General features: G+C 39.0%; 1 protein-coding gene across 3 annotated transcripts in view; it reads right to left on the bottom strand.

Annotated features, from left to right (window-relative positions):
• Nucleotides 1-24,505, bottom strand: part of CBFB (core-binding factor subunit beta) — a 59,681-nt gene that overhangs the window by 1,999 nt on the left and 33,177 nt on the right. The window contains exons 4-5 of one of the 3 annotated variants that reach the window (XM_059999944.1): nt 23,642-23,758; nt 13,374-13,500 (exon numbers count right to left, since the gene is read on the bottom strand). In XM_059999944.1, coding sequence (XP_059855927.1) covers nt 13,374-13,500; nt 23,642-23,758 — 244 coding nt within the window. The other 2 variants (XM_059999943.1, XM_059999945.1) reach the window with 2 other exon arrangements.

The raw sequence follows: 24,505 nt of genomic DNA, 5'->3' as shown, positions 1-24,505 counted from the left end.
TTGTCTTGATTACTGCAGCTTTGTGGTATAGTCTGAAGCCAGGGAGCCTGATTCCTCCAGCTCCATTTTTCTTTCTCAAGATTGCTTTGGCTATTTGGGGTCTTTTGTGTTTCCATATAAATTGTATAATTTTTTTGTTCTAATTCTGTGGAAAATGCCATTGGTAATTTGATAGGGATTGCACTGAACCTGTAGATTGCTTTGGGTAGTATAGTCATTTTCACAATATTGATTCTTCCAATCCAGGAGCATGGTATATTTCTCCACCTGTTTATATCATCTTTGATTTCTTCATCAGTGTTTTATAGTTTTCTGAGTACAGGTCTTTTGCCTTCTCAGGTAGGTTTATTCCTAGGTATTTTATTCTTTTCGTTGTGATGGTAAATGGGATTGTTTCCTTAATTTCTCTTTCTGATCTTTTGTTATTAGTGTATAGGAATGCCAGAGATTTCTGTGCATTAATTTTGTATCCTGCAACCTTACCAAATTCATTGATTAGTTCTAGTAGTTTTCTGGTGGCATCTTTAGGATTTTCTATGTATAGTATCATGTCATTAGCAAACAGTGACAGTTTTATTTCCTCTTCTCCAATTTGTATTCCTTTTATTTCTTTTTCTTCTCTGATTGCTGTGGCTAGGACTTCCAATACTACGTTGAATAATAGTGGTGAGAGTGGATATCCTTGTCTTGTTCCTGATTTTAGAGGAAAAGCTTTCAGTTTTTCACCAGTGAGAATGATGTTTGCTGTGGGTTTGTCATCTACGGCCTGTATTATGTTGAGGTACGTTCCCTCTATGCCCACTTTCTGGAGAGTTTTTATCATAAATAGGTGTTGAATTTTGTCAAAAGCTTTTTCTGCATCTATTGAGATGATCATATGGTTTTTATTCTTCAATTTGTTAATATGGTGTATCACATTGATTGTTTTGTGTATATTGAAGAATCCTTGCATCCCTGGGATAAATCCCACTTGATCATGTTGTATGATCTTTTTAATGTGTTGTTGGATTCTGTTTGCTAGTATTTTGAGGAAATTAGAACACTCCCTAACACCATACACAAAAATAAACTCAAAATGGATTAAAGTCCTAAATGTAAGGCCAGACACTAAAACTCTTAGAGGAAAACATAGGAAAAAACATCCTTTGACATAAATCACAGCAAGATCTTTTATGACCCACTGCCTAGTGTAATGAAAATAAAAACAAAAATAAGTGAATGGGACCTAATTAAACTTAAAAGCTTTTGAACAGCAAAGGAAACCATAAACAAGACAAAAGACAATCCACAGAATGGGAGAAAATATTTGCAAACGAATCAATGAACAAAGGATTAATCTCCAAAATATATAAACAGCTCATGCATCTCAGTATCAAAAAAACAAACAACCCAATCAAAAAATGGGCAGAAGACCTAAATAGACATTTCAGCAAAGAAGACATACAGATGGCCAAGAAACAATGAAAAGATGCTCACCAGCACTAATTATTAGAGAAATGCAAATCAAAACTACAATGAGGTATCACCTCACACCAGTCAGAATGGCCATCATCAGAAAATCTACAAACAATAAATGCTAGAGAGGTTGCAGAGAAAAGGGAACCCTCTTGCACTGTTGGTGGGAATGTAAATTGATACAGCCACTGTGGAGAACAGTATTTTGGTTCCTTAAAAAGCTTAAAATAGAATTACCATATGACCCAGCAATCCCACTACTGGGCATATACCCAGAGAAAACCATAATTCAAAAAGACACATATAGGGCTTCCCTGGTGGCGCAGTGGTTAAGAATCTGCCTGCCCATGCAGGGGACATGGGTTCGAGCCCTGGTCTGGGAAGATCCCACATGCTGTGTAGCAACTAAGCCCATGCACCACAACTACTGAGCTTGTGCTCTAGAGCCCGCGGGCCACAACTACTGAGCTCGCATGCCACAACTACTGAAGCCCGCACGCCTAGAGCCTGTGCTCTGCAACAAGAGAAGCCACCGCAATGAGAAGCCCGCATACCGCAACAAAGAGTAGCCCTTGCTCGCCACACTAGAGAAAGCCTGCGTGAGCAACCAAGACCCAACACAGCCAAAAAAAAAAAAAAGACACATATACCCCGATGTTCATTGCAGCACTATTTGTAATAGCCAGGACATGGAAACAAACTAAATGTCCACCAACAGATGAATGGATAAAGAAGATGTGGTACATATATACAATGGAATATTACTCAGCCATAAAAAGAAATGAAATTGGGTCATTTGTAGAGATGTGGATGGACATAGGGTCTGTCATACAGAGTGAAGCAAGACAGAAAGAGAAAAACAAATATCATATATTAATGCATATATGTGGAGTCTAGAAAAATGGTACAGATGAACCTATTTGCAGGGTAGGAATAGAGAGGCAGATGTAGAGAACGGACGTGTGGACACAGGGTGGGAAGGGGAGGGTGGGATGAATTGGGAGATTAGGTTTGACATAAATACACTACCAGGTGTAAAACAGATAGCTGCTGGGAACCTGCTGTATAGCACAGGGAGCTCAGCTTGGTGCTCTGTGATGGCCTAGTTGGGTGGCATGGTGGGGGGAAAGGAGGTACAGGAGGGAGGGGATGTGTGTATGCACATGGTTGATTCACTTTGCTGTGCAGCAGAAATTAACGCAACGTTGTAAAGCAATTAACTCCAATAAAAAAAAATTATTGTGAGACAACCAGAAAAAAAAAAGTTAACAAAGGAATTCCAATACCAGATTAGGAAACTGATAGTTACCAAATGTTATTTTTTCCAATAAACAAGTTGTATTTTATATTAAGACATTTAAAAAATAAATTTAACACCAATAATAGCAAAAAAATCAACTATACTTCAATAAAATATATATAAATGAATAAATAAAAATTAAAAAAATAGCTGACATTTATTGTGCACCAACTATATGCTGGGCACTGTTCTAAGCAATTTCCATGGACGAACCAATTTAATCCCTGCCAACTACCTATAACATAGGTGCTATTGTTTATCCATTTTACAGATAAAGAAACTGAGTCACACAGAAGTATATGGCCTATAAATTATGTGACTGAAAAATGTAATACTAAATTTCATGTCTCAATGAATTCCATCTCTGCCAACTGGATTTTAACTAGGAATCTCTATCTCAAGAAATAAAATTCAGAATTACTATGGATAAAGTATTGTCTCAAAAGCAAAAACGGAAGTATATTAGAATCTTTGGTGCACTTATATATTCAGAAGTATCTTTACAACAATACTTAACAATTAAGAGGCTTGACAATCATAAACATTGAGGATTTCAAGTTTCACTGTAGAATAAACATTTCTGTTTAAACGATGGCAAATTACTTAATAGAGAACATCTAAGAACAAACATACTGTGCATGACACTCTCTACTAATATAAAGTTTTAAAAGAACATAGTGCCCCCCTTTGATCCACACATAATATTTACTTTCAGTCTCTTTCACAAATTCCAATGCATCTTTCTTCTATAAGTGTTCTCTAGTGACTACAAATGTCAGTCAAGCACAAACATCTGTTTGTATACAGAATCTAGTTCCCTCAGCAACAGTTTTCCTATGTTAGATAAAGGCTACTCCATTTTACCAGTTATTATTTAGGGCAAAAACCCCTTAGCATCTCTCACACCCAACAGCAAATTCTGACATCTCTACATTTAAATATGTCCTGAATCTGACCACTTCTGACTGACTCTACCACTCTTACCCTAGTCCAAGCCACCATCATCTTTCATGTGGATCTTGTTTTAGCCACCTCTGTTATATGCCAGCAACTGGGACTAACTGCAATTACCTGTGCAATCCTTAGCTAAATGGAATTATGTATTATTATCACCAATTGATTGTCCATTATCTGTCAGTTTTTGGAAACAAATTTAACCAAAAATAGAAATGTTCTGATTTCAATGGTTAAGATCTAAAACAATTAGAGAAAGAGCATCCTTGACCTTCAAAGAAACAGCTTAACAAGTCACACCTGTACTGTAAAATCAGGTTTAGTCAGAAGCTCCAGTTATATCATCATTTCTCAAGACGGTTAATGTTGTTTAGGCAGAAATGACACAGCTTTATTAACTTTCAAACAAATCATATAAAACCCAACACTAACTTCCGTGGTCTTTCTTATAAACTGTGATATATTTCTCTAGCAAATCTTAACTATTTATTAGCAGACTGCATGCTGACTAAATTTTAGCACATTCCTTTCATTTAACTAGTCAGGTTAATGTTATGCTGCATGGGTACAGACTGAAAGAGCTATGGAATGCATATGCATTAGGAAAACAATTTATGTTCCATACAGAATCAATGTTAAATGTAATGTAAGGACTGATCAATTCTGCAAAATTAGAGATGGTGATATAAGCATCTGGTTTCAGTCAATGAAGGTTAGAAAGGGGTTGAGCAATGAAGAAACACTGAGAAAAATCAATCCTAATTATACATTTATAAATTACTACTAACCTACCAGTAATACTTTGTGAAAAGAATATTTCAGCTTTTGTCTTGGGATAAGAGTAATATTCAAATTTTAATAATGGGATGACTCCAAATAAGTGACAAAAAAACAGTCATCAGCAGGAGTTCTCCCTACTGGTCAGGGCTGTGCAGAGGTTGCCATGGGTTTATTTGTTTAAAATATATTTTTGGTAAAAGCATGGAAAGAAAAGTTGTTTTGCTATTTACTTGTGTTTTTCATTTCTATTTACATTGTAAAGAAGGAATGAGGAAGATGTAAACGAAGACACTATGAAGGAGAATCGAAGATTAAAAAAAATAAGGGAAGTCTGAAAGAGTATGAATGAGAACAGAAGAGGGAAGAATGAGAGAGCTGGGAGACTGGGAGGAAATTTAATGCTAGAGAGGAAGATGTATGGGCTGTCATATGAAGGAGACAAATACAGAAACATTTAGGTTAATGAAATAGCTTCCACAGGACTGGAATTCAACAACTGGATGCGCTGCCTTGGGAAGCAGTGCTTTCTACTGTAGCAGTTTTCTAATGGAGGTTGGATGTTTCAGAATGAATTCTATGAGTCACAAACTAGACTAGATGATGGCAAAGAAACTCTCTGAACTTGGTTATTCTAAAAACATAAAGTCCATAATTTCTAGTTTCTTTCTCCCCAGTCAATCCACATAGGTCCTTGATTTTAACTTTTTATTAACAGTTATTTCAGGGCTTCCCTGGTGGCGCAGTGGTTGAGAGTCCGCCTGCCGATGCAGGGGACACGGGTTCGTGCCCCAGTCTGGGAAGATCCCACATGCCGCGGAGCGGCTGGGCCCGTGAGCCATGGCCGCTGAGCCTGTGCTCCGCAACGGGAGAGGCCACAACAGTGAGAGGCCCGCGTACCACAAAAACCAAGCAAAAAAATAATAAAACAGTTATTTCAGAATAGGGTTTTAATATAAAGGAGACACCCATGAGCCTGTTCAGAATACAAATCTGTTTTTAATATTTATAAGTATTAAAATCTAGAAATTTGGGCTTCCCTGGTGGCGCAGTGGTTGGGAGTCAGCCTGCCGGTGCAGGGGGCACGGGTTCGTGCCCCGGTCCGGGAGGATCCCACATGCCGCGGAGCGGCTGGGTCCGTGGGCCATGGCCACTGGGCCTGCGCGTCTGGAGCCTGTGCTCCGCAGCAGGAGAGGCCGCAGCGCTGAGAGGCCTGCGAACTGCAAAAAAAAAAAAAAAAAAAAAAAAAAAAAAATCTATAAATTTTACTACAGACCCCTCACTACCAGGCACTCCTATTTTCTTTCTTTCAGTATACCATCACCCAGAAACATGGCAAATCCAGTTTCTAGATGGCAGTCATAGGATGTGTTCGAAATGAAGAGACAAAGAATATTCACCGAATACTGGAGCTTTCCCTAGTGGTCTGGGCTGTGCAGAAGTAGCCAAGAGCAGGGCTACCCAAATGAAAATGAATAAAACCTGGTTGATTTCCATTCTTTTATTATCAAGATCATCAAACTGCAGAAAACTCTTCAAGAGAAAATGCCCTAATAACTAAAAATAGATCCAATTTATTGAGTGTATACTATATCCAGATAATGTGCAAATCACTTTATGTTTGACACTTGGCTAAAAGTCAGAACATGGCATGACAGAATTTTAGAGCAGCACAGTACTTTATAGAGATCTAGTTCAACTCTCACATTACAGATGATAGGCCCGAGACCAAGAATGTTAAATGATTCCTCCAAGGTTTCAGAGTTAGGTGGTGGCAGTGAGAACACAAACTCACAACTCTAAAAAGACGAACCTTTAACTTCCAATTAGCATTAATGTCAGCCTCCTAATCACTGATATTTCTCCTGACTGCTAAGGCTGGAAGAGACACAAAGTAGAAATTTTAAGTCCTAATATGAGAGAAAGGAATGCAATTTCTCCAAACTCATCAAAAATGTAAAAACAAGGTGAGCAGACAATCATAAACACCTGTCAGATAAGTAGACTGCAAGAGCTGGTCTAACAGGCACATCAAAAAATACAGTTCGGGGGCTTCCCTGGTGGCGCAGTGGTTGGGAGTCCGCCTGCCGATGCAGGGGACGCGGGTTTGTGCCCCGGTCCGGAGAATCCTACGTGCCGCGGAGCGGCTGGGCCCATGGGCCATGGCCGCTGGGCCTGCACGTCCGGAGCCTATGCTCCGCAGCGGGAGAGGCCCGCGTACCGCAGGGAAAAAAAAAAAAATACAGTTCTTACAAAGTATACAACTTCAGGAAAACTTTAAATATAAGGTGGCATTTTAAAATAAAAGAGATAGTGGAAATAACTGACATCTCCCGGCTTGGATTAGGGTGGCTCTACCAAGTTAGCAATGTGAGCTTATACAAGCCTCTTATCCTCTTCCAGCCTCAGTTCCTCAAAATTGAGATACATCTTATAAGAGCATTTAAGAATCAAGTGTAAAACAAATATTGCAGCATATACTGCCTGGCACATAGTAAGCATTCATGCTGTTGCTATCACAACAAAGCTGCTCCTAACTTCCCAATTTATCTGTATGAACTTCTCAAATGTTAAAAAAATCTGCATCCTGCAGATAAGAGTAACTTTTACAGGCTAAAATAAAGTTAAAACAAAATAAATTTTAATAAAACCTACATCTCTTATGATAGAGACCAAACCAAGACCCTGTTTTTCTCTTAGTATGGGAGCAGCAGAGCTAGAATCCTTGTCCTCGTTAATCCTCTTCCAATTCTCATTCTTTTTTGTTTTGTTTTGTTTTAAAATTTTATATTTTAATAGGATTTTCTTTTTTATAAATTTATTTATTTATTTATTTTTAGCTGAGTTGGGTCTTCATTGCTCCGCACGGGCTTTCTCTAGTTGTGGAGAGCAGGGGCTACTCTTCGTTGGGGTGCGTGGGCTTCTCATTGTGGTGGCTTCTCTTGTTGCAGAGCAAGGGCTCTAGGTGCACAGGCTTCAGTAGTTGTGGCATGTGGGCTCAAGAGTTATAGCACACGGGCTTAGCTGCTCCGCGGCATGTGGGATCTTCCCGGACCAGGGCTCGAACCCATGTCCCCTGCATTGGCAGGAGGATTCTTAACCACTGCACCACCAGGGAAGCCCTCTCATTCTTTTTTTTTTTTCGATTCTCATTCTTAGTCTGAGTTCATATTCTCGGTTCACTTTCATCTACTGCCTATACCGAAAACACACCTCAGGAAGGCCCAGAAGAGATAGACATTTATGTTCATTTGTCCTTACATAAAAATAAGTGTTGGTAGAGTTAAGTGATATGAAAACTGAAGTCTGTGGGAATTTAAATAAATAGAGGCTGTGATTCTTTTTCTTGGACCACACAGAATCGAAGGCTCCAAAAACATACAAAACACAAATATAAAAACCACAGTCTTTCGCTTGTTTTTATTTCCAAATAGTCTCCACATAAAATTCTCATATGATTTACTGAACTTTACTTTTAAAACTGCCTATAGCAGAATAAGCAATAATTATTTACCCATTCTCTGACATTAAAGATAACAATTTATTTGCTAACGCTTTTATAACCCAATCAAATGAAAGCATTTTCTAGGTAATGACAGAGAGAAAATCTCTTTCAGCACCCTGTCACCTTGCAGCTGAATTAAGAGCCAACAGTACTGTACCACAGTTTTAGGTTAAGAGGCCAATGAAGCTGAAGGCAGTCCCTAGACACACCAAGAGTGTGTAGGAGCTGCTATAAAACAGATGACAGAGGTATCTTTCCAACTTATTTATGACAAAAGCACTCAGTCTGTACCTTACTAGCCTCAATCTTCCTTCACAAAATCCCAAAGTAAGGTACTGGAATTACAGTTATAGAGATGTGTAACCTGAAGGACTGCCATGGATAACAGGTCAACAGTTCTAAATAATGGTAAGATTCTCAGGTAAAAAGGCACTGGGCCACTTCTATGTGGCAACAGATATCAATGGGCAGGCAGGCACTTTACAGAAAAAATGTCTGTGATTTTTTTTTTTTTAAGTCTACTTTTTATTAAAGTACAGAAGAGTGTACAAATCATATATATGAGTGATGAATTTTCAGGAAGTGAACACACCCATGTAACTAGCCTCCAGATCAAGAAATATAATATCACCAAATGTGGGAAGTTCCCTCTTTGTACCCCCTCCTTGTCACTACCCAACCCCAAGAGAAGCCAGAAAAGTTCAAGATCCTTTACTATTGTTAAAAAACAAAGAAAGAAACAAACAAACACCAGGATATAAAATAGCTTGGCAACATATCTTTGACTTTCAGAGCCTACAGTTAGGATATGCCTGCCTTTATTGCCACTCCAGATATGTTGTGAGCCAAGGTGCATAGAAAGAGAGGATGAAGGAACTAGCTTCCAATGAGTTCCATTTTAAATGTCAGATACTGAGTCAGGCAGCACCCTGGGAGGTAGGGTGTTAGCTCCATTTTACAGATGAGGGTCAAGAGGATAAGCAACTTTCCCAATGTCACATGGCAACAAGTAGAGCTAGGACTCAAAACCAGGGCAATTTATTAGCAGCCTCATCCTCATCTACTACCTCAAAGGTTCTCAAGTTACATTCTGCCAGTTACTGGGTTCCCTGGACACATTCCAGGGACTCTAGAGGGGGACCAGAATAATCCCTACCCCTGCTTCACCCAGAGCAGCGCCCCTTTAAGCTATTTTATACATTAAGGTTCTGTATAAATTTCAAACGAAGACAGGATTTCACATTTTTAAAAACTGCCTATACGTCAGAGAAAACAGATAGCAAGTTCTAGAATCTTCTGTTTTCATCATTCTGTGTTAACACTAGCAACAATTTTTCTTTTCTTGATAGGTAACAGATGCACATGATACAAAATTCAAAAGGTATAAAAGATAAACAATGAAAAGTAATCACTCAAGGAGTTTTAGAACTGATTTCAGGTTAAAAGACACTGGGGAAAACCAAAACCACTTGGAGTTCTGCTTCCCACTGTGAGTAACCTTCATCAGATACACATATTAAATGTTCATGAGCACCACTGTTACACAAGTTTAGCATGTCAGGGCTAGAGGCCTCAGAGGTTATCCAAACAGGGGTAGGACATCCGTAAGCCTCTGTGCTGCCAGGATCTTAAGCCTCCAAGGACCACTTACTGGGTTACTGCCACCCAAGAGTTACCACTGCTCCTTGGCCCTTGTCTAGTCAGTCATCAGGACCACCCAGTAGAACCATTATTATTCTTTTCTTCCTCAGTTTTTTCTTTTCCAGGCAAAATGGTTACTAACTTCTTCTGGTTCTGGCAGATTTTATTTTTCAACTTAATCATCTTTATGGGTGATGTGGAAATTCTTTTCCCAGTGCTGGGCTGTATTTGTGGAGAACTTCTGCTTAGGAAGATGGTTTAAGTCTTCACCCTCCCTTTCATTAACCAACTATTTGAAAAGACATCAAGTCAATTAATTTTCTCAGAGTCTCAGTTTCTTCAAATGTAATAAGAATTTTACCCAGGTGAGTGTAAGAAAACCATTTTTTATAAAATTGTTACTTTTTAAAAAACAAAATTAAAAACAAACAAATAAAAACAATGTTCAATTATATTTTGTAAGACCCCCTTATAGATGTTTGAATTACACGGGAAAAAATGCAACATTTTCCCCCAATGTTCTCCTTTTAGGAAAAAAGGAGGTAAACTACAAGAAATAAGCTGACATTAGGAATCTGTCATGATTTTTTTTTTTAAAGAGAAGCAAAATACACATGCACAAAGTGCCAAAAGACATGCATACCCAAAACTCCCCTAAGAGACTGCCAGTGCAAGCTCTGGGGTCAGATTCCAGCCCAATTTTCCAGATAACAGTTCTCTATGAGAACTTTTAAAATTACTGCCATAAGGGACTATGGATCTTAAATCATTGATGAAAATCTAACCATTTTCTCTATGCTCTAGGTCATAATGCAGGAAAAGTGCCCTGAAACACTTTAGAGAACTAAAACAATGTTCTTGTTAGCCAGATAATTCAATTAACTTGAACCAGCACTGTGGTAGAGCTTTTAGTGTTAAAGTACTTTAGAGCTATTATTTACTGAAGGCATACACATATCAAGCACCATACTAAGTGCCGTATAAGCACTTTCCCATTTAATTCTCACAACAATTTCTATGAGAAAACGCACTTAAGAGAGGTTAGCAATTAATGCACCAGGAATCTCAACTACGCCTGACTACAAAGCCCATGTGCTCAATCACTGACATAAAACTCACTAGAAACAATCTATCTGAGCAACAAATTATCTGACACCTTTATCAACAGACTATATTTTTGTTCATACACAAACATATGCACATATAAACTCACACCAAAATGTTTTTCTTCAAGTAACATTATTTATAATAATCAAATTAACATTTTAGAGAAGACAATTCTTAGCCTCAACTAATCTATAATTTTATTTAAAGCAAATCATATAAAAAAAACTCCTAATTGTTCCATTAATTGTCAAATAGTTATTCTTCAAATATAATGTAGCTGAACAGCACTTTTTATAAAACAATTCTTATATTCATTTAAAGCCATGTTAGCTTGCTTTAGAAAGATTGACCAATCATGTTCTCTGACATGACAAGATCTCTTTTTCCTTCACTTCTTTGCATACACTGTTCCTTCTGTCCAGAATGCTTTCCCCAGCTTGTGTAGCTGGCAAACTCACATTCTTCCTTCAAATCCCTGCAAGTATATTCTCCTGTGAATCCCCCAGGCAGAGGCAGATGTAAGTGCTCCTTCCTCTGCACTGCCACTGTTCCCCTTTAAGTACAGGTGCTGCTAAAGCAGACTGCAATTATCTGTTTATACATCTATTTTCCCTCAAGACTGATAGCTGTTCAAGGACAGAAACCATGCATGTTCATCTATGTATTTCCCGGTCCCTAATGCAGAATCTAGCACAACACAGTTGGAGTTCATTACTTAATAAATTACCTAGTTAATATAAACCAACAAATTGTAAACATTTAAAAATCTTTCCAGAGACCATTAACATGTATTATTCTACTTTAACGTACAGGCTCTAGTTTTCAGACAGGCAGAGTAGGAGCTATTTTTTGAAGCTCTCCATTTGACAACTAAATGCAATGTACAAAACACTGTGGTGGGTAATGTGGAGGTCAAAAAATCAGGGGCCCCACTTCACTGGTGATCACACTACGGTAGAGTACAGACAACTTTATAATTGTTTTAACATCCTGTTCAATAAGAACAATGATAGAAATGAGAAGTGCTCTGGAAACGACATAGTAGAAGGGCTAATTATGATTAAGAAGATTGGAGGGCTTCCCTGGTGGCACAGTGGTTGAGAGTCCGCCTGCCGATGCAGGGGACATGGGTTCGTGCCCTGGTCCGGGAAGATCCCACATGCCGCGGAGCGGCTGGGCCAGTGAGACATGCCTGCTGAACCTGCGTGTCCAGAGCCTGTGCTCCGCAATGGGAGAGGCCACAACAGTGAGAGGCCTGCGAACCGCGAAGAAAAAAAAAAAAAAAATATATATATATATATAAAAATATATATGAAATAATACCAATAATATCAGCTGACACCTAGTCAGTGCCACATTCTCTAAAAGTGCTTTCACATGTATTTACTCATTTAATCCTTACAATGACCCTATGAGATAGGCACAATTAGCCCTATTTTATAGATGAGGAAACTCAGGCACAGAAAGGTGAAATAATTTGTCAGAGGTGATAAAGTGCCAGAGCCAGATTCAGATCTTGCCATCTGGCTCTAGAGTCTGGGCTCTTAACCACTGTCTTTGTGTGCGCACGCGCACACACACACACACACACACTTTTATATTAATTTAAATAGTGTATGTATAATCTAGTGAATGAAAAAACAACATTTTCTCTACTATGTAACAATGACTTAAAAATTTTTTTTAATGTGGAAAAACTACCGACATAAAAATTACCATCTTAACCACCTTTAAGTGTACAGTTCAGTAGTGTTAAGTAAGCACATTCACACTGTTGTGCAACCTATCTCCAGAACTCTTTTTAATGCCTGGAAATTATTCTATTTCGTTGATAGTCATATAAAATTTAAACACTGGACAAGACTAAATTTGAGTGTTTAAGACTGAAGTAGACATGGATAATAAAACTATAAAAAGACACAAGGAAGGGATTACTATAAAAACTGAGAAAATTATTACTTTTGAAGGGAGGGAAAAGGTCATAATTAGATGTACACATGGAGGGGGCTACTGGGGTAACTGTCACATTTTTATTTATTTTTTTTTACCTGGATGGTTATAAGGGTGTTATTAGCCTTCTAATAATTAAGCTACATATTTTTTGATGTAGATTTGGTGTGTACTTTACCATAAAAAGGTTAAAAGAAAAACAGTCTAGGTTAATTCATTCTTTGAGTAGTTTGAAAATAAATTTTCCTCTAGTGAAGAGACCATACACATGACTGAAAATTATGTTACAAAATCAAGACAAATATTTATAGAAAAGTGGGAAATAATGTTACTCCCAGAGAGTTTAATAATGTTCTAAAAATATGTATCCTATGATAACGTAAAGTAATTTTTACATATAATCTGAAAGATAATTAAGAAAAAAGAGGTAAGATATTTGGATCAATCAATTAATAGAAAATATACCTTATTATAGTAAATATTTTTTTGAGGACCAATAAATGAGGAATTCATGTACAACCTTAAAATTAAGACTAACTTTCTTTATAGCAATTACATTTAATAAACACAAAGTCACAGAGTACAACTTTTAAAAAATGAAAGACATTGAACTACTAAACTATTTAAAATCATTATGCACAAACATGACAAATAGAGCCTGAGAGTTTTGGGGAAAGTACTAACCAGTTACTGCCAGCAGCTGTGAAACTCTCACCTCCATTTCCTCCCGATGAGACCTGTCTCTATCTTCAAATTCACGTGTCCTTCTCCGGGCCTCTTCAAAGGCCTGTTGTGCTAATGCATCCTCCTGCTGTCATAAGAATATACGAAATAGATATTTTAATTTTGATTTATAATAAAAAAAAATTGGGGGTGTCTTATTTTTTGAAAGAAATGAACAGCAGAGTATTTCTCAAACATCAAAGCCATAAAAAAAGTCAGAGCAACTTCTAAAAGAAAACTTCAGTATTTTCATGTTCTATTATAACACCTTGGAAATAGTAATCGTGTTCAGTCATATTCTAACAACTGAAAATGCTCTTCCCTTTTTGTCCTTACCTCATCCTCTTCACCAAAGTAAAATCCTGATCAAGTCAATATTTAAAACATAGAAGTATAAGGAAAAAGAAATTATTAAATACTTCTACAGTGTGGGGATAAGACAGGCCACGCGCTCTAAGAATGACACTGAAGCCAGAAATATAAAAGAGAATATTAACATAATCGACTATACAAATGTTAGGAACTTCTAGACAACAAAAAGAAAATTCCAAGGGATATTATCAACAAAAATTTATTTGTAACATATAACATATCTATGCTAATCCTTTCCCAACTAATGGATAAAGATCTGAAGGAAACCCAGATACTTCAAACTTCTTGTGTCTAAAAGGTAACCAATTTAAACTTTCCCTTTACACTTCTTTAGTCTGGATGGTGGCACTACTCACTCATTTTGGTCAAGAACCAGAGCTGCCTTTGACACTTCACTCTCCCCATCTCCATAGAGCCAATCAACCACCAAATCCTATCCATCTGACCTCCTATTTTTTGAATCTTTAGGCTCCTTTTCATTCCTACATTTTCCTAGTTCAGGATCCTAAGATCTTTCACCCAAATTACTGCAAAGTCTCTTCCTGTTTCCATTCTGTCATCCCCCAATCCAAAACACAGCCATCAGAGCGTGCCTTCTAAAGCACAATCTGACCACAATACTCCCCAACTTAAGGCTCCCTCATTGTCTACAGCACAGGATGCTCAAGTGTGTGATTTGCAGTCACGCACTTCTCAACACTAGGATTTTCAATGGCACACTTGAAGAAACTAAAATATCAAAAACAATGCCAAAAAAGTCAATATTCACTGTCCTAGTTTCACTACAGCAAGGGGTGGCCAGGTAACTATGTTCTAGCCAATGATATAGAAGTGTAAGTCAATGAATGGGCCTTCTGAGAAAGTCATTTAAGAGACATGTCACCTTTCCTTCTTCCTGGGAACCGATGCAATGACCAGCGATACAGCAACCATCTTGCAAACATAATACTGGGGATGTTGCCACACACTGAGCATAGTACAGCAGGAAAATGAAAAGAGCCACAGCCCCTGATAATATAATTGCCTGAACTGCATACTGTTGATATCTTATTCTGTGTGATAAATCCTTTATTTGGCTCTGTTAGTAGGGTTGTTTGATACCTGCAATTTTCACTGACACAAGGTCTACAACTTAAACAAAAGTGAAAGGTGTGATCAAGTCTCCATTCTTATGTTGCATTTACTAGCTCTGTGACCCAGGGCAAGGTATTTCATTTTCTAAGCCTCAGTAAACTCACACGTAAAATGCACGTAGTAGTAATACTTACGTCTCAAGATTAAATGAGATAACGTATAAAAATGCTTAAGTGCACTACCTGACAACATTCAATAAATGCTATTATTTTATAAGCATTTGTGAACATGTAAAATTTACACGTGACTAAACATTACTATAAATAGCAACTGTATTCTCAGAATGTACTACATAAGCCAGAGGCACCTGCAAAAGAACACTGTTCCCAAATGCCAAGGACTTTCTCTTATTTGATTAGATATCAACCAGGACAGGTCTGCTGTTAACAGGATATCCCTTCTGTCCTGTGCATTCATTCACTTTTTCATTTATTCCACAAATATTCCGTGAGTCTTTATTACGCCCAAGTCACTGTGCTGGGTGCCATGCATACAATGTGTGGGAGCAAATGGTGCTTTTCCTTATAGTTTCTGGTCTAGAGGGGCAGGTGGACAATGAACAAATAATTACAAAAATCAATATATAATTATCAGTGTGACTTAGTAAAGGATTACAAGATGAAATGAGAGCATATAACACAAGATGTAATCTAACTCCCTAAGGAAGTTATTAGCCACTCATGTGTATCTAGCAATGATCATAGATTTTTACCTTATTAAAATTTAAAAAAGTATTATTACTAATATTTGAAGTAAAATAAGCTAAGAGAGATTTGGTAGCTCTCTATTTTCTAATTCCAGCTTCTATCTTGGTCTTTTCTAGTAAGATGTGAAATGTATGTGCAATGAACAGAGTCTGCACTTTAAATGGTTAAATCTGAAAGATGATCAGTGATCCAGTGTTATCCTGATCCTTTCCTGTTGCGAACTTAAGTAACACCTCCCTTTCAAGGACAGCATAAAGGGTACTTACTGATAAAACTATACACTCACCCATAAAGTGTGTGCTCAAATGGATAGGGACAAATAACCCTATCCAGACTCAGGTGGTGGGAGGCTTTCAGCACTCCAGTCCCCACCAGCTACTTGTTATACTAGCCTGTTACTCCACGGTCTATACCACAGTCTGCACAAAGTAGTCAGGTGGGGTCATCATAAAAGGTGGCTGGGTGTTTGTGAAACCCATGTGGTAAATAAAGACCTAGCAGTGCTCTCATAGAGCATATATATACACTATTCTTAACCATTCTTGCTACACTGATTTTGTCTTTATTGTATTGCTAAATTTACAATTTTATTTATTTTACAGTTTGGTAATACTTACCTTTCTGTGCAATGAATTTAAAAAATAGAAGTATATATTTAATGAAAAATTAAGAATCAAATTCGTTTTCAAGAAAGCTGATGATGAATGCATAATTTGTACAAAATAACGACATTTCCTATTCTCTGTGGGGACCAAAATGATATCACTGATCACATGAAAACCAAAAGAAATAAATCTGCTGAAGAAGCATCAACATATACTTCAAAGGCGACAATTTAACATGTGCAGCTGCAAACGGTACATTTAACACCATTCTGTAAAACATAACTTTTTATTTACATCAAACGACTCTTCTAAATTTTCACTCACATTCTCATCAACATACAAAAAGCAAAGCTGTTCATATGTTGGCTTTGCTGACAGAAAAACCCTGCAAAAAGCTAAAGGATACCAATTTTACATCAGTGTCATTAGGTACTTCAAATAGAAAATCTGTTCAACCCAATACGGTTCAATTTTTCTCATCATATTATAGAATCAAAATAGAACTTTTGGAAGGTCATTATATTGAAGGTGAAACATATTTTTGTGACTGCTAATTTAAAAAGTACAAAAATGAAGATAAAGTTATTGGTTCTTAAACTGATAATACAAATACAAATGTTGGTGGAACAAACATTTAAACACCGTATAAGAAATAACATTCTCAGTGAATTTTTAAAACTATGAAATAGAAATTTACTAGTAATTAGTTGTGGTACATATGAAATTCATAATTGTTATCCAAACAATTCTTATCCAAAGTACTGAGGTATTCTACCAATCATTTAGACATTAGAGTTGCATAAATTACAAATATATTTATGTATCGATAGTTAAAGTGACTGAACTATAAAATTTCTGTGACAAAGCTGATGCTGAATACAAATAAATTCACATGACATTATACAGGCACTTTGGATTTTAGAAATTTGAGCCTTTGAAGAACTTCTGTGAAATCAACCTAGTTCCTAAAATGGCATTGATCTTTTTTTTTTTGTAAATGAGTCCTCAGTTATATTTTGTTCAAAATTAGTTGGAAATCTCTGATTAAAGTATTCAATGGTGAAGCATCAAAATTTTCAGTTTTTCAAGCTTTTAGAGAATTGCAATTATTGAAAATCAAACATATAAAGACAACACTGAAATTTATCCTACAAATTACAGAAAATAAAGAAATGAAAGTATAATCAGCAAACATGATTCAATTTTGAGTTTATACAATTATACTCAGAAATATCTTCATTTGTGGGAAACTCTTAAAACATTTTATTGAACTATTTACACATACAAAAAAGTACACATATTTTAAGGCTGTGTTGTCCAATACTGTAGCCACTAGCCACGCGTGACTACTGCATACTTGAAATGTTGCTAATTTGAGTCTGTAAGTGGAAAATACACACTGGATTTCAAATACTTGTTACCAAAACAGGTAAATATCCCAATAAATATTTATATTGATTTTATGTTCAAATGATAATATTTTGGATATACTGGGATAAATAAAATATAAAAATTAATAATTTTCAAACCTTTTTAAATGTGGCTTTTAAAAAATTTTAATTTACATAATGTGGCTCACATTTGAATTTTACTGGACAGCACTGTCCTAAAAGATAGCTTGATGAATCTTCAGAAACTGAACTTTCCATGTAATTAAAAGCCATATGAAGAGACAGAACAGCACCAGCATCTCAGAGGTCGTCTTCTCCTCCATTCCAGGAACTACCCTCCTCTCCCAAGGATAAACCACTATCCTTCCTTTTAACAACATGTATTATTAGTTTTACCTATTTTTGTACTTTTATATAAATGTATTCATATAGCATGTGCTTTTCTAATACACTCAATGTATTTGTGAAATTCACCCATATTGGTATGCTAGTTGTAGTTTTTCATTTTCATTGTATTTCTCTGTATGAACATGCAATTTATCCATTTGACTGTTAGTGGGCATTTGGGCAGTTTATAGTTTCTGGCTATTAATCAATAATGCCTCTACAATGTCCTAGTACTTATCTTTTGATGAATATATGTATTCATTCCCATTGCATACCATGCCTCAGGACAGAACTGCTGGATCATAGGTATACACATGTGCAGTTTTAGTATTTATTGCCAAATGTTGTGTCAACTTTATGTAATCAAACACCACACCAACTGTTGTTCCGCATCCTTGCCAACGTTTGTCAAAGGTACTCTGAACAAAGGCAAAAAGACAATACCTGTGAAAATATTTCAGTTGAAATACTTATACAATTTAATTTTAAAAAATGTAATTGTGACTATCCTCTGTTTATCTCTTAGCCTACCAGGTACCTGAGCATCTGTTGGAGAGTTTTGTTCTCACATGGCAGAGAGAGAGATTGAGCAAGCTTAGCTCCCTTGTGCATGTCTTATCAGGACACTAATCCTATCATATCAGGGCCCTACTCTTAGGACTCATTTAACCTTAACAGACCCCATAAAGGTCCTATCTCCAAATACAGTCATATTGGAAGTTGGGGGTTCAAAATATGAATTTTGGGGGAACACAAACATGCCGTCCACAATAGCTGGTAAGTGGTGGGGCCAGGAATCACAATTACATGACCATGAAGCGCCTACTCCTAACTTCTATACTTCATTGCCTCTTTACATTTACTATTTTCCAGAAGACTGGGGGATGGGGAAAGCTCCAGAGAAGTGCTGACTGTTGACTGAATGGTTGGTATCCCCTGCTTTAAAATTTTTATATTATGTAAGACCTATTATTATATTAGTTTACTATGACAACAGATGGTACTTACTTTATAGTGATAAAGCCCTATTTGTGGACCAGGGCAACAAAGCAGAGAAATTTTCAGTATGGAAAATACTGTGGGCTAAACTTTAAATTTTTACCTATCACTTTAATAAAATATTTCAGTTTTAGAAGTCAGCTCAATCTGAAATTCACCCTTACATAAATTCAATCTGCTGTATCATTTCTTACAGAAACAGCCTTCTAAACTGCCAATTATTTACTATTTTTCTGAAGGAATTAGGTATTCCTTATCCCTGTGGAAATCAAGGTAGCAGAGATTCTTTCTTAAGAATTTTAACTTTGAACCTGAATTTTTTACTAGGAAGGTTTAATTTTTTGATCTCTTAAGAAGAAAATTCCTACATTTCTATATATGGTGAGCAAAATGGGAATAACAGAAATAACAAAAAGAGAGCTCCTTTTTATTCTTGCCATTATTTTAACTTTATTAAGAGGATTAATATTAAACAACTGAAAAAATTAACACCCGCTAATAATCAGATACTCTGACATGTTCTTTCAGCATTTTGAATATGTCATCACACTATCTTCTGGCCTCCATAATTTCAAAAGACAAGTCAGCTCTTAATCTTATTGTGGCTCCCTTGTGTGTAATGAGGCCTATTTCTTGCTGCTTTTAAGATTCTCTTTGTTTTTCAACAGTTTGGCTATGATGTACCTATACCTAGTTGTGGATTTCTTTCTGCTTACCCTACTTGGAGTTCATTAAACTTCTTGGACATGGACATGAATATTTTTCATCAAATTTAGAAGTTTTCGGCCATTATTTCTTAAAACATATTTTCTGCCCCTTTCTTTCTCTCCTTATCGCCTGGGACTTTCATTACATATATGTTGGTCTGTGTGCTGCTGTCCTACAATCTCTGAGACTGTTCATTTTTCTTTGTTCTTTCTTCTTTCTGTTCTTGAGACTGGATAATCTCTATTAATCTATGTTCAAGTTCACTAATTCTTCTGCCAGCTTAAATCTGTTGAGTCTGTGAATTTTTCATTTCAGTTATTGTTACTTTTCAATTCTAGAATTTCTACTTGATTCTTTTTAAAAATTTAGATCTCTTTATTAATATTCTGTCTTTCATGAGTCACTGTCATAATTGTCCTTCAATTCTTTAAAGGAAGAAATTTTCCTTTAGCTCTTTGAACACACTGAAAAAGAATTGCTTTTAAGTCTTTTGTCACTAAGAACCATCATTTGAGGCAGGGTATCTACTGCCTGCTTTTTCCCCTGAGTATCAGTCACACTTTTGTGCTTATTTGCATGTCTTATAATTTCCTGTTAAAAACTGGATATTTTAGATAATATACTGTAGCAACTCTGAATTCTGACCCCTGCCTCCAGCCTGTTGTTACTGTTTTCTGTTTGTCTACTTAGTGACTTGCCTAGCTGTGTGGAGTCTGTTTCCCCAGCAGTGTGCAGCCTCTGATATCACTGCTTAGTTTTTTTTCTTTTTAAGCCTTGCTTTCTAGGGGGTTGCCCCTGGGTCAGCATAACCTAGTGGTCAGCCAATGATTGGTCAGAGGTTTTGCTTAAACACCTTGAGTCAGAAGGCTTCTAATCCTTTGCCATGGGATCTGTGTGTGGCTTACTTTCAAAGTGCAGGGAGTTTATCAGTCTACCCTGTATTCAGCCAGGGACTAGCAGCTTTCAAGGGCTCTCTCTGTCCTCTCTTGAACAGGTGTAGCCTTGCACATGTACATAGCCTTTTGGACCATGAGAGGTTAAGTGTGATCTCAATAAGGCTTACTTTAGCTATCTCTTTCCCTAGATTTCCCTGATAAATTTCTGGCTAGTCTGCCATTTTGTTGCTTCCTGAAACATTAGTTTTCTCCAATTGTTTGCCACAGAGACTGCTATTGTTTTCAATAACAGCCCTGGATATGTATTTTTCCAAGTGCTACTCTAAATAAAGTCAGCTCCCTCTGAGAGGACAGCAGAGCTGCCAGTCCTCATGGCTCTACCCTGCCCGGGGTAGAACTTGAGCAACCACAGAGCTAAGGGAGATGGGAGCAGCTCCCGACAAAAATGCCAGACTCTCACTGTTCTTACTGAAATTCACTAGCTTTGTTTGAATAAATGCCTCTCAATATATGTCCTGTGGTTAATTTCCAGAGACCTTAAATGGGTTTTTGTTTGTTTGTTTACAATTTTGTTAAGTTTAATCACTGCTTTTTGGAGAGAGAATCTGCCAAGCTCTTCACTCAGCCATTTCAAAAGTGCTGCTCCTACATTTTATTTTAAACTGGGTGTCCCCCCCATAATGTGCTATGGATCCAGAACAAATATTAAACAGAACCATCTACTACACTTTGAAGTGCCCCACTAAGCACATAGTGGTAATCCAGTGCAATTTAGAACCACTGAAGGAAAAACCTTCCCCAAACCAGGACCAATATTTGGGTCTCAATCTCTTCAGAATTCATCAATATTATGAGAACATGAGACTTTCTATACTTACTCTTTTTAAAAAGTACTTCCTAACTGTATTTGATAACAACAAACTGTATATAAAAAGAGACAAGGCGGGGAGGACCATGGATGGAAGAGTGTGTGTGTGTGTGTGTGTGTGTGTGTGTGTGTGTGTGTGTGTGTGTGTGTGTGTGTGTGTGTGTGTGTGTGTGTGTGTGTGTGTGTGTGTACTGGGCGGGGGGGTCAAGAATGGAGAGAGGGTCAAAAAAGAGGGTCAAAAATTAGGGCTTCCCTGGTGGCGCACTGGTTGAAAGTCCGCCTACCGATGCAGGGGACACAGGTTTGTGCCCCGGTCCGGGAAGATCCCACATGCTGCGGAGCGGCTGGGCCCGTGAGCCATGGCCGCTGAGCCTGCGCGTCCGGAGCCTGTGCTCCGCAACGGGAGAGGCCACAACAGTGAGAGGCCCGCGTACCGCAGGAAAAAAAAAAAAATTAGAGAAAGGGCCTTCCCTCATCCCCCATCAGAGTTGGCACCCAGGGGAGGGTTCTTGAGGGAGCTGTGAGGGTCCACAGACGTGCCTCAGCCTATGAGATGGTAGAAGATCCAGCATCCAAAAGTGACCCAGTGACTGGCCCAGCTGAGCTCTGACCACTTGTGGACAGTGTATGCCATGCTGTAGCCCTGCTCCTCTGTGGTATCGTCCACATCAACGTCAAACAGGGAGCCCAGGTAGGCCAGGTGGAAGATGGCCAGGGCCCCAAAGAGCAGATTTAAGGCTCGCACCCCCAAGCCCAAACGATGCTGGTGTGAACAGTCTGGTGGGCACCTTTTCGACAAGACACAGGCACTGAGGATCCGAGCCAGGCGCTTTCGGAGGATGTGCTCCACATAAGTGATAAATGCCAGGGACAGCAGCACCGCAGCCAGGTGGAAGCTAAAGCCGTGCAGGAGGGCGCTGGTTGCATAGGTGACCAGCACGGCTGAAAAGGTCCCGAGGTGGAGAGCATTCTTGAAAACATAGTTATTTAGCCAACAAGACATGGGCAGGTTCCAGCTTGTGACAACTTCCACCATGGACCGGGGCAGCTCCACATTCAGTGGCTTAGAGACCGTCAGGTCCCATTCCAGGTGACCCTTCTCCTCGGTGAAGCCAGCCCCCGCCAATGTGGCTGTGGCCTCAGATAGAAAGCCCACAAAATAGTTGCTGAAGTGGAAGGAGACAGCACTCTCGTAGGCTCGCAGCCACTTGTGAAGGAGGTGGTCACCATCAAGGGGAATGAAGTAGGGGAAGAGGTAGGGGCCCACACAGGTGGACAGCACAAGGCACAGCAGGGCCAGCACCAGGCTCTGGGCCACCTTCTGCAGCCACTGGCGGCTCAGCGGGAGGCCTTGGACAGCCTGTAGGTAGCTGTGGAAGGATATCCAGGGCCCAAAGACGATGGTGCCCACAAAGTAGAGGTAGCCCATGAACTCCACGGGCGAGGGCACCACACCCACCTCGCCCCGGTCCAGATCGAAGCCCAGAGACACTGCCTTCATGGCCACAATCATCTGGGCCCCTCGCATCTTGTGCCACGTCACAGTGTCCACCATGTGCATCTCACCCATGAGTAGGTAGATGAGGATGGTGACGGAGAGGAAGACGCCACGATGGGAGGAATGTCGGCAGAGGAACAGCACGAGGTAGCACAGAAGGCAGAGCAGCATGACCCAAACCATGTGCAGCTGGAAGAAGTGGTAGAGGCTGAAGAACCCACCTGCCACGGTGCTTGCATGCTTCAGGTAGGATGGCAACCCAAGCCTCCCGAGGAGGCGGCAGGCGAGGCAGATGGCAAGGAGCAGCCAGATCTGGTCAAGGCCCTGCTGGGCAGTAGGCAGGAGACAGCCCTGTAGGAGCTGCTGGAAAAATTCCTGGCGGCTGAAGGTGGCCATTGTGGACCCCCACGGATGGATGAACAGATGGATAGACTTGGCAGTAAAGAAGCTGCGGTCCAGGGGCCCAGGGACACACCACCGCCACCACTGTCGCCGCCTCCTCCGGGCAGCCTCCCCCGCAAGCTGCAAGGCCGGGACCAGTTGAGGCTCCCAGGGCAGCACTGTATACTTACTCTTAAAGACTGGGTAAAATAGATCTCCAGACAAAGGCAAGATTAGGGGTAAATAAAGGGACCACAGTCAGTAAAGCCTGAAGTCACCCTACCTGGGCTCGCTCCTCATCAAACTCCAGGCAGCCCATACCATCCAGTCTCTGAAGATCAATCCAACCTTTCCAGATAACACAGACTCCATTCAGAATCATGGGAGCCTTCAAATATACCTAAGACACAGAGAGAAGGATGAAAACCAATGATAAGCCATCAGACACATAAAAAACAAAGGATAAACTTACTTATGAAAACTGTTTTTTTTTGGGGGGGAAAAAATAAATTATAAAATTAAGAATTGTAGGAAAGTATACAAAGCATAGCCTCTGACCATATTCTATAAATTAAGTTAATCTGGTTTACCAGGATTTTATTTCTAGTCACAATTTTTCCAGATTATTTATTTATTTATTTATTTTTGCGGTACGCGGGCCTCTCACTGTTGTGGCCTCTCCCGTTGCGGAGCACAGGCTCCAGACGCGCAGGCTCAGCGGCCATGGCTCACGGGCCCAGCCGCTCCGCGGCATGTGGGATCTTCCCAGACCGGGGCACGAACCCGTGTCCCCTGCATCAGCAGGCGGACTCTCAACCACTGCGCCACCAGGGAAGCCCCTATTTATTTTTTTAAAGATTTAATTTTATTTTCATTTTTGGCTGTGTTGGGTCTTGGTTGCTGTGCGTGGGCTTTGTCCAGTTGGGCTTCTCGTTGTGGTGGCTTCTCTTGTTGTTGAGCACAGGCTCTAGGTGTGTGGGCTTTAGTAGTTGTGGCACGCGGGCTCTAGTAGTTGTGGCATGCGGGCTCAGTAGTTGTGGCTCGCGGGCTCTAGAGCACAGGCTCAGTAGTTGTGGTGCACGGGCTTAGTTGCTCCGCGGCATGTGGGATCTCCCTGGACCAGGGCTTGAACCCGTGTCCTCTACAC

Source organism: Delphinus delphis, chromosome 20 (genome assembly GCF_949987515.2).
Source record: "Delphinus delphis chromosome 20, mDelDel1.2, whole genome shotgun sequence".
NCBI classification, from domain to species: Eukaryota; Metazoa; Chordata; class Mammalia; order Artiodactyla; family Delphinidae; genus Delphinus; species Delphinus delphis.
Note: the sequence above shows the minus strand (reverse complement) of the source record. Positions and strands in the feature narration are given on the sequence as shown.